At 34.9% G+C, this 10142-nt stretch overlaps 2 protein-coding genes across 2 annotated transcripts; one reads left to right on the top strand and one right to left on the bottom strand.

Moving 5' to 3' along the window:
• Nucleotides 1–365: 365 nt before the first annotated feature.
• Nucleotides 366–3917, bottom strand: LOC113092849 (uncharacterized). Its single transcript, XM_026258614.1, has 6 exons — nt 3365–3917; nt 3188–3277; nt 2581–2685; nt 2231–2365; nt 1278–1349; nt 366–652 (listed from the first exon to the last, which is right to left on the bottom strand). The coding sequence occupies exons 1-6, from the start codon at nt 3458–3460 to the stop codon at nt 500–502; spliced, it is 651 nt and encodes a 216-aa protein (XP_026114399.1). The 5' UTR covers nt 3461–3917; the 3' UTR covers nt 366–499.
• Nucleotides 3675–9795, top strand: LOC113092871 (uncharacterized). Its single transcript, XM_026258644.1, has 7 exons — nt 3675–3734; nt 4892–5068; nt 5289–5465; nt 5653–5737; nt 7196–7302; nt 8548–8740; nt 9663–9795. The coding sequence occupies exons 1-7, from the start codon at nt 3675–3677 to the stop codon at nt 9767–9769; spliced, it is 906 nt and encodes a 301-aa protein (XP_026114429.1). The 3' UTR covers nt 9770–9795.
• The last annotated feature ends 347 nt before the right edge of the window (nt 9796–10142 follow it).

Raw genomic sequence — 10142 nt, 5'->3', positions numbered from 1 at the left:
CAGATTCCTTAAGTTTTTGATACTCATCTCCACATTGGATGTCTGAAATTGTATCTGAATTCAACCAATCGTTTTGAATTTTTGTTTGTTTTTCCTCAAGCAATGTTTTGATCTGTGAGGCCAAACTAAGAACCAGGAAAAAGCATCCACTTTTAAGAGAGCTGTCTGAATCAGTTACTGTGTGACAAATGTCACACTGTAGCTCACCAGTATTTTTCCCTAAGTAGTTTTCACATGTTGGACAGTAGAAATGGGGTTCATAATTTCCATACTGACCATAAGCTTTTCGGAAAAGATATGTGGTCACTGGTACCATGCCTGGAAAATGCTCATTGAAAATTTTCAGTAGATGGTCCAGTGAAACAGCTGTAAGATTGTGCCTTAGTATAAAGGACATAAGCAACAGTAAACTTTGTCCTTTTGTCAGAGGTGCGCCGGGATACACAGGATCATCGCCATCTGTTAATGGGCCTGCCTGAGGACATAATCATAATAGTAATTATTGTAAAAAGTAACCTATAGCAAAAGAAACATGCTGTATAGAAAACATACAAAAATAGAAGCTACTAACCTTTTCGTTTGGCTCTTGCTGGTCAGGAGTTGGAAAAGACATGTTCTCTTCTGGTTGTGTCCAGGATATGTCCTGCCATACCTAAAAATAACATAGATAACTGATTTTACTTTGGTGGGGTTTTTTTGGTGTCACGGCCCTCCTCTGCATTGCAGGTGCGGTTCCTCTTGCAGGCAGAGGAGGGTCGATAGTGATTGGAGCCACCTGGGTTCAGGGTATTGAAGCTGCTACTAACCACGTTCTCTCTCTCTCTCTCTCTCTCTCTCTCTCTCTCTGCTCTTCCATCCTATTTCAATTGTTCCTTTATAGTTTTACTTATTTTTTAAATTCAGTTATGCTCACAGAAACATACACACACAGACACAGACACAGACACAGACACACACACACACAGAGACACACACAGACACATAGAGACACACACAGACAGACAGATTCACTCATCTATACACTTTACACATTACATTATGACATTCTCCCACCTCATTCCTTTATATGTTTAAAGTAAATAGTTTTGGTTTACAATAAATATAATCTTTTTGGCCTATACTAGTTGTTTGTGTCCCATCATTTAAGCCGGCCTGTGACAATGGTTTACGATTGATACAATACATAATCTTAATAATAATTATTATTTTAAAAAGAGAACTTGTAGTAAAAGACAAATAGTGTAAAGAAAAAAAATACAATAATAAAAGCTACTAACCTTTTTGTTTGGCTCATGCTGATCAGCAGTTGGAACAGACTTGTTCTCTTCTGGCTGTGTCCAGGATATGTCCTGCCATACATAAAAAAACATTATAAACGTTATAAACGTGTTTTTTAAAATAGTTTAAGATAGTTAACTTGCAATATGCAACCAGACAGAATTAGAGTAGTTTTGCAATGAATAATGGGATAGATGTCTTTGTCCACTGATGAAACATACACAAATCCAATCCAATCCACTTTTATTTCTATATCACATATTACAAACACAAAGTTTCCAAAGTGCTGCAAAGACTCATAAAAGAAAACAATTAATATAAAATTAATTCAACAAAATAAGAACATCAAGTTTAAAAATATATAAAATATAAAAAAAAAGGATAAAAACCACAGTGGACGACATAACTTAGGCAGAATTAAAAGCAAAATAATGAAATTTAGACGAGCCTTAAAACACATAACTGTAGGGGCAGTTCGGACATGGAGGGGCAGGCCGTTCCAGAGTTTAGATCCAACCACAGAAAAGGCCCTGTCCCCCCGAGTCTTAAGGCTCGACTTGGGGACCACAAGCTGGAGCTGGCCCTCTGACCCCAGTGTCCGTGCTGGCGTATTAATTTAGATGAGGTCAGAAATATATGCCAATTAAATATAAAGTGTTTGTTAAACTGTATCTGCATTGCATTGAAGATCCATCAAATTTTTGCATAAAAAATATCAAATAATGTGTTATAGCCATTAATTGCTGAACAACTGGAAGTTATTCAACTTGTAAACTTATAAATTAGTAATTAATTTAAATTTGCATAAACCTATCATGAATGGATAATGCAACGAGTGTTTACTTCAAAGTATTAAATTAATTGACCTATGTATAAGCTGGTGTTGACACAGTAACTTCTTTATTAGAAGGTTTATTAATACAAATTGGTCAATGTTCACATCAATTATTACCTGTAATTCTGTTAGCATTTTTATATCAGGTTGGTCCCCACTTATGTGAGTCCAAGGTCTGTCTTGGTCTGACGTGGAGGGTAATTCCATCACTTGGACTAAGTGGGACTGTCTCCAGGCTGCCTCACTGTCAGGCTGTAATGAGTCATACAACAGCATTAGGGGACATGGGTGTGTTTATTACAAGCAATTTTTCATGTATCTTTATCACATACACATACAGGACAACAGGGGAAATATAAGCTTATCCCTGATTTACTTACATTGTAGAACAATGATAACAATGCAACAAATAAGCATTAAGTTTAAAAATGTTAAAATTTAAAAAATTCAATCTGTAGACATTTTACCTCTGAGGATTTGTTGTTTTGTGTGTCCTGCTCATGCTGTAGTCCTGCTGTCTGACTGCTTGCACTTTCTGTCAGAGGTCCTTCATGAGGAGCATTCTGGGACAACTAAAGTATGCCACTATAGTTAGTGTAATGATGGCAAACACAATTCTGTATGAATAACTATTTGAATATGTAAGAAAGAACTAAAACTCCGGCTGCTGTTAAAAGCTATTTTATCACCTTAAATTGCACCTTTAGCAAGCCAGTTGTAAGGAAACTGCAAGGAGCTCAGAGTTTGAGCCTCATGACAGCTCTCACTTCTAGAATGAAATTTTATTTGGCTTAGGCCACACTATGAAAATATCTGAAGAACAAACAAAGATTTAAATTATGATTTAGTGATTCTGGCTGGATTATAGATGAATATACAGTCACCAAGACAAATATGGTAAAACCTCAAGGGATGATTTGTCATCGGAACGAACATAATCACAAAACTGGTGCGGTCTAGGCTAACGTCACAGTTTAGCACACACATTACCACGCTCCCTATAAGTTATTCTAATATGAATCACTGATAAACGTATCCATAACTGTTTTTGTCAAATGACATAATGTTGCATACCTCGGTTGAGACTCGTCTCTTTTCTTTGTGGGAGGATGGGCAATTGAGATACTTCTTGTAACTCCCTCGGTCTCGGCACTTAAAATAATTCTGTAATAAACAATGCACTGTTAGCCTTAAAAAAATAATAATACGTTGTAGTTAAACCTAGCAGGATTTTTTTTTTTTTTTTTTTACCTCAGATTCTGTTATCCGTCGATATTTCGTGGCCTTTGATGGTTGTCTCAAATCATCAAGTACATGTTCTTTATATCTTCTTTTGTGCGCCATCATTGCATATCTGGTTGATTACGATTCTCAAATATATTTTATGCTTTTAAAAAAAACTGACACACATCACCATTGAATAGTTTGTGACACTCTGAGCGGGCTTTATCCTCAAATCAAAAGTTTTTATTTTATTTTTTAAATAAGTCGTAGCCAATCAGACGTCAATAACAATTTCGGCCAATCACAATTGGGCCACAGTCCGTTACACTGGCGCGAAATGTATGAGAAGATGGCGAACGTCAAGGCAGCAGGAGCTAACGTTAGCGCTCCACCAAGAGTAAGTATAAGTTGTTGAATTTGATAACATGCACGAACTATTAATGATTAAATGCAGTTTAGTACTGACGTTTGTTCAGTAAGTTGGATAAATACTTAATTCATCTTCAGTAATTTTGGTTCACATGTTAAAATGACAGTCAAAATTAGTGTGCTGCCTGACTTAAAGATGCTGCAGCCAGATAACTTTATTACAACATGACATTATTATTATTATTATTATTTAATATATATAACGTTAATATCCCCTTGTCTGTCTTGCTATGACACAGAAACGTTTCAGAACGCTTGCTCCTCTTTGCCATAAGGGAGGGGTCGTAACGTAGGCTAATCGACAAGGAATGCTTTTTACATTTGATTTTTTAAAATACAATCACGGTTTTGTTTCTAAAATGCAAACTCAAGTTTTTTGTTTGCAAGTGAAAATGTATTAAGGATGCTGTGCAATGTGTTTTTGTCTTTGTTCTAGAAAAAAAACACTTTAGAAAGTTCTGATGACGAAACAGACATTGAGATGAAGCGACAATATGAAAAAGCAAAAGTATTTACTGTAATATTGCTCAAATATATATATTTTTTAACTAATATATAATTGCCCTAATGTTTATGATTTTGCAGTCCTAGGATAAAATGTCCTCTTAATGATTATTAAAGAGATATTAAAAAATGAAAAATGTATGGTATTGTTTAAATATCAGTGGTTTGTATACAGATGTCCTGTTGGCCCCTCGTTTTTTTAACCTTTTTTAACCTAAAAAGCTTTTTTTCCAGGTTCTTTTTTTGTTAATGGAATAACTAATAACAGTTTTTTTGACGACCTTGTCCTATAAACACTATTTTGTTAAATAAGTAAATTTGAAATGTAAAGGGGTAATTTACCCATTAGTGCTTTAAAAGTAAAAATTAACAGATGGAATTTTCTTCTAAGAGAAAGAGGGAAGGCCATTGTACAGTTACATACAGAGTGCAGTGGTGAGTCCTAGCTGCCTACATCTGTAATGAAACAAAAGGCAGAGTGATATAGTACATCTGATTTTTTTAATAAAAATGATGTAGAATGCATATAAATTAAATCACCATAATGATTTATGTTAGTTGTTTTGTACTGATGATAGTTGTTTTGCATGTTGTATATAACTGAGTTTTTATTTGGTCCAGAGACAAAAAAAAGTTGCAAAAGAGAGGATTCTCACTCAGTTGAAGGATACACTGAGGAAACCACTCCACTCCACTCCATGCAGAACCAATCCATTACATAGTGAGGAGGAAGTTGAATCCGAAACGGTGGACACAAACGTGGATTTGTTCAATTACCCAGGGAATTCTCAACCAACCGTATGTCGTTTCAAACCCTAAGCAATGAACACAAACTTTTGGACTGCGTAGTCAACCTAATGTATTTTTAAAAGTAATGTTTAGGCAGATAATACAAATTATAAGATCTATGGTATTGTTTAAATGTTATTTGTTTATAGACTATATACAGATGTTCAGTTGTCACTGTTTTTTATGTTGTATATAACTGAGTTTTTATTTCTTGTTGACTTTGGTTCAGAAACAAAAAAAGGTTGCAAATGAGAGGGTCCTCACTCAGCTGAAGCATACACTGAGGAAACCACTCCACTCTGATCCACGCAGAACCAATCCGTTACATAGTGAGGAGGAAGTTCAAGCCGAAACCGTGGACACAAATGTGGATTTGTTCGATTACCCAGAGAATTTTCAACCAACCGTATGTCGTTTCAGACCATACACCAAAAAAAAACAAAAAAACATTTGGACTGTGTTATAGTTATTCTAATGTATTTTTAATCATATTCTTTCAGGTTCTCCAAAGTGTTTTTTTTTTTTTTTTGCAAGTAGAACATTACCATGCGAATCATTTTTATTTGAAATTGTATTTATTGTTTTAAATATAGGATACCTTAGATGCTGCTGAGGCAAGTGGAGAGAGCGTGGAACAGCCATTATTTGTCAGTGGTGAAGTGTTGAAAGCTTTGAAAGGTACAGTATAAAATACCTGAAATGAGTTGTGCTAAGGGATGCTATGTGGATAATTATGTCTTAAATATACTATATATACAATAATACATTTGTGATTGCAATTTTCTATTGACTTGATTTGTATTTAAAGCATTAAAAAGTGGTTGTACTGTATTTCATTTCTTTAGATAGATTCTGAGCATTAAGCATTTACAATCTTTGTAATCATTCTAAGCAGCCATCTTTCTTCATAACTTTTTTAATAGAAATCTTTTCGACACCTCTAGAAATCTCAACTGTGGCGTTTGGCATCTTGTTCCTACCCCACTTACGATGTGTTTTTACACGTATTACCTGTGGTGTGCATCAGGAGTGGAGCGGTACATGTATTCGTACTGAACCAATTTGGTACAAGGGTCACGGTTTTGGTGCACGCATTTACACAGAAAATACACTGCGAAGCGGAACTATTGTTAGATACGCATGTTCTTTGGGGACACAATATGTGACGCGCGTCCTATTCGCTTTGGACTAATGCAAACTAGACGCAAATTTTAAGCATGTCTTTGTTTGCGTTGATTACAATGCTGGAGTGTGTGTGTGCTCGCACGCGCGGTAGAGAGAGAAAGATATAGTGTGTTCACTGTAGCACAAGAGAGATCGAGACAGAGAAGCAATTTGTCCTCGAGTGTCACAAATACAGTTCAGTAAGAGACCTTTACTTCAACTAAATCACCAACGTTATACTGTATGCCACAGCCTGAGAGACAGCAGGTGAATGTGTATGTGTGTGTCTGAACTCAGTGCGTTTCCCTACTGTCCATCACAGTGACTCACAGTGGTGTGTGTGTGTGTGTTAAAACACGGTGGTTAATTAAGGAAAACAAACAAATTGATCAGAAATATAGTAAATTATTTAAAAATTCATTCAGGTAAAACTATCAAACAACAATGTCTTAATTAATTAATTTATTAATAAACAAATTATATAAAACTATTGTCAGTTTACTACAAATAGTCATTTCTGTAATTTGGCGGGTCATATATCATTTTTTAAGGTTTTTGTTTCCCATGTGCCTTTTCTTTGCCTTTTTCCTTTTCAGAATGGAGCTGCTTTGGAGTGTTTGATAGTATTTTGGGTGCTGTCATATCGCTACAATTTGCAGAAACGGGACTGTCAAAACCTTGACATTCTTATTATCCGGGAGTTATGTCATTAAATTTTAGTAAAATCACTGGCTTTGCATATCCCGTGCGAATGCACATGACAAAATTAATGTTGGGGCAGTTTCAAAATCACTCATCATCCCCAGATAATACTAATCCCGTGCAAATTGGGCTTTAGAGAAAACAACATATACTCAAGCTGCAGTTTAGTTTAACTTGACTGTCATAATTAGTATGTCCTCAAAATCTGTTAGTTATAGTACATTTTAAACTTTAAAATATATAAAATACATTTCCTCTTTTTTTTTGCAGAAATTCCCACCTTAGTGCAGTGTGTAAAGGAACTAATATCCTCAATGAACAGAGGGATCGATACAGCAAGCACAAGCTCAGGGTCCTCCAGCTCAGCCCAAGAGATGGTATGTTATTGTATGTGTTTTGTGAAATACTAATCATTCAAAACAAAATTTTAACTAGTAATTGACTCTTAGCTAAGCTCCACCCTCCTTAGATACTGTTGCTACGCCTGGCAAACTTTCACGCCTGGCACGTCTAATCGGTTGTTAAATTGTGACGTAACCACTACTGTTTCCGGGTCCTAAGGCCGTCGCCTTTCTACTGCTTTTGCATGAGTTTTACTATGGTTTTACCATACAGTAGTGCTGCGACCCGTGTTGTTTAAATAGATCAGAGTTTAAAAGAACAAGTGACTGTCAACAGTCATTTTACTTTTCCCTGTGACGAGAAAGACAAGAGGAAATGGCTGCAGTTGATAACATAAGTTACAAATATTAAACAAATAAAGAAACTTTGGCGTCAGTTGGTGCTGCTAACCCTCTAAAACCTGGCTGTCACATATTTAATTTTTAATCTTTGTTCAGTTACATCCACAGTTATAGCAGTTTTTAAAATACCTCATCAAAAACATGGATGCTAGCTTACTCACCTCAACCTCATAAACCTTCTTTTTTCATTGATGCCTGGAATCTGTCCTTAATTATGCCACCTGCACTCTGTTGGATTTAAAGTAGTTTAAATCCTTTTTGACCGCCGAGGGTAACGTAAGAAGGACGTGATCGTAAATAAATGTACAAGTTCCTCCATTGTTTTGGTGCGGTCGGAGAAGCGCTTGGACCCACGAAAGCCACGTGACGTCAGACTTAACAACCGAATTAGAGTGTGTATGCAGTGGTTTCATACATTCTCAAGGAGATAATTTGTGATTTTTGGCTAACTCTGAGAGAGCAAAACAAAATGGACTGAAGTATGCATGAAGTATACATTATTACCGGTAATTAGCCTACACACCATTTTGCTCCAACGTATCAACATGTTGGACTATGATGACAGCTCAAGCTTGTTCAGGGCGGGTCTGTGTTGAAACGCTGCTGTCAATCAACAATCGAGGGAGGGGGATTGATATAGTGAAGTCACAACTGCTCAATATAATGAACGGGAACAATGAAAAAATTGAAACAAAACCACTGGATGGAATTTTTATCAATATATGATGGTTGTGTATAGGCACTGCTTAATTGTAAAATGATTGACAGGTATTGTAGCCAGTGTTCAGTCTAGAGATTACATTTTTTACAGACCCTACTATGTTTTGTTTGTTTGTTTGTTTTTGGTATGTTGATGTGATTTTTTTTTTCTTTACATAGATTTCTCTGGGCAACATGGCTGTCCAAGTCAACAAAACCTGCTTTAGGAGATTGAATAGGAGCAGAATGTCCCTGTTCACTCAAGAGTTAGCTGTTTTGTTGTTTGGGAGGGAGGTTCTGGGTTCATCTAGCCTCACTGGGAATAGGTCCCAAAAAGAATGGCTGAACCCAGAAAAAATTAATGCACTTATTGGTTTGTATAAGATTTATATTTTTTATATTTCATTATAGTCCTTTCTCAGCTGAAATTTTAAATATTAGTGTAAAATATGTTATAAAAATAATTGACTTAAAGGGTAGCATGTATCATACTATATGTGCATGCGCAAACTTCAGAGATTGTGAACCTTATTTTATCACAGCAAGAAAACAATACAAACAGCATATCACAATAAAAATAATTTAATTTAACCAAATCTTAAAGTTAAGTAACATTTCAAATTATTTAATGAAAGGTTTGGGCAAAACGGTACAGTAAACAATTGCTTCTATTTCATGCACTTACATTAGGATTCAATCCTCAATAATTATACATCAAATTAAAGTAGTTTAAATAACATAATAGGCCATAGAGGATTCTTCAAAAATAATCACTGATTATCTTAAGAACGAGTTGTATCCAGCATGATTGAGTAATTTAACTGCATACTCTAGACAAAAGCATATGTTAATCACAAAAAAACTTATTTAAAGAATAATTAAAATAAATCTAAATCATCTTGATTATTTCTCTGGGAGTATTGGAGCAGATTGCTTCTACTCATTAATAGTGCTGACAATCACATCGATAAGTTAATATTTAACATTAAAATGGAGGATGGCATGGTAGGGCATCAGTATAAATAAACTATTTCATATATTGATATTTATTGCTAAGTTCAGCTAGTTTAGCTTTCTTCACAAAACTGCCGACAGTAATGCAGCCATCCTTTACTACAAAATAGATATGATCACACAGACTGTGAAAAAGGTCTCTTTTTGCCTAGAAAATCATTGTGTGTCTATATTCTAGTAAGCTTTATATCCTATAAGCATAAGGTGGATATTATGAATAATTTTGTGGCTATTCATAAAGCACTAATGTACTAATGTTTTTTTTATTTTTTTTTCGGCAGACACTGTTATATCCGAGTTTCCGGGCACGTCACAGTCCGAGGTTAGAGCCGTAATACGGCGAAAGTGCAATAACGAAAGTTTTGTTTCAAAAAAAAAAACACTGTAAAGGTAATTTTGGTAACACTTTAGAATAAGGTTCCATTAGTTAATGTTAGTTAATGTATTGTAACATGTAACATGAACAAACAATGAATAATACATTTATTACTGTATTTATTCATCTTAGTTAATGTTAGTTAATGAAAGTACAGTTATTCATTGTTAGTTCATGGTAATTCACAGTGCATTAACTAATGTTAACAAGCACAACTTTTGATTTAAATAATGCATTAGTAAATGTTGAAATTAACATGAACTAAGACTTATAAATGCTGTAGAAGGATTGTTCTTGCTTAGTTCATGTTAACGAAAGTAGTTAACTAACATTAACTAATGGAACCTTATTCTAAAGTGTTACCGTAATTTTTTGTTGTTGTTGG

Source organism: Carassius auratus, unplaced genomic scaffold, assembly GCF_003368295.1.
Source record: "Carassius auratus strain Wakin unplaced genomic scaffold, ASM336829v1 scaf_tig00214720, whole genome shotgun sequence".
NCBI lineage: Eukaryota > Metazoa > Chordata > Actinopteri > Cypriniformes > Cyprinidae > Carassius > Carassius auratus.
Note: the sequence above shows the minus strand (reverse complement) of the source record. Positions and strands in the feature narration are given on the sequence as shown.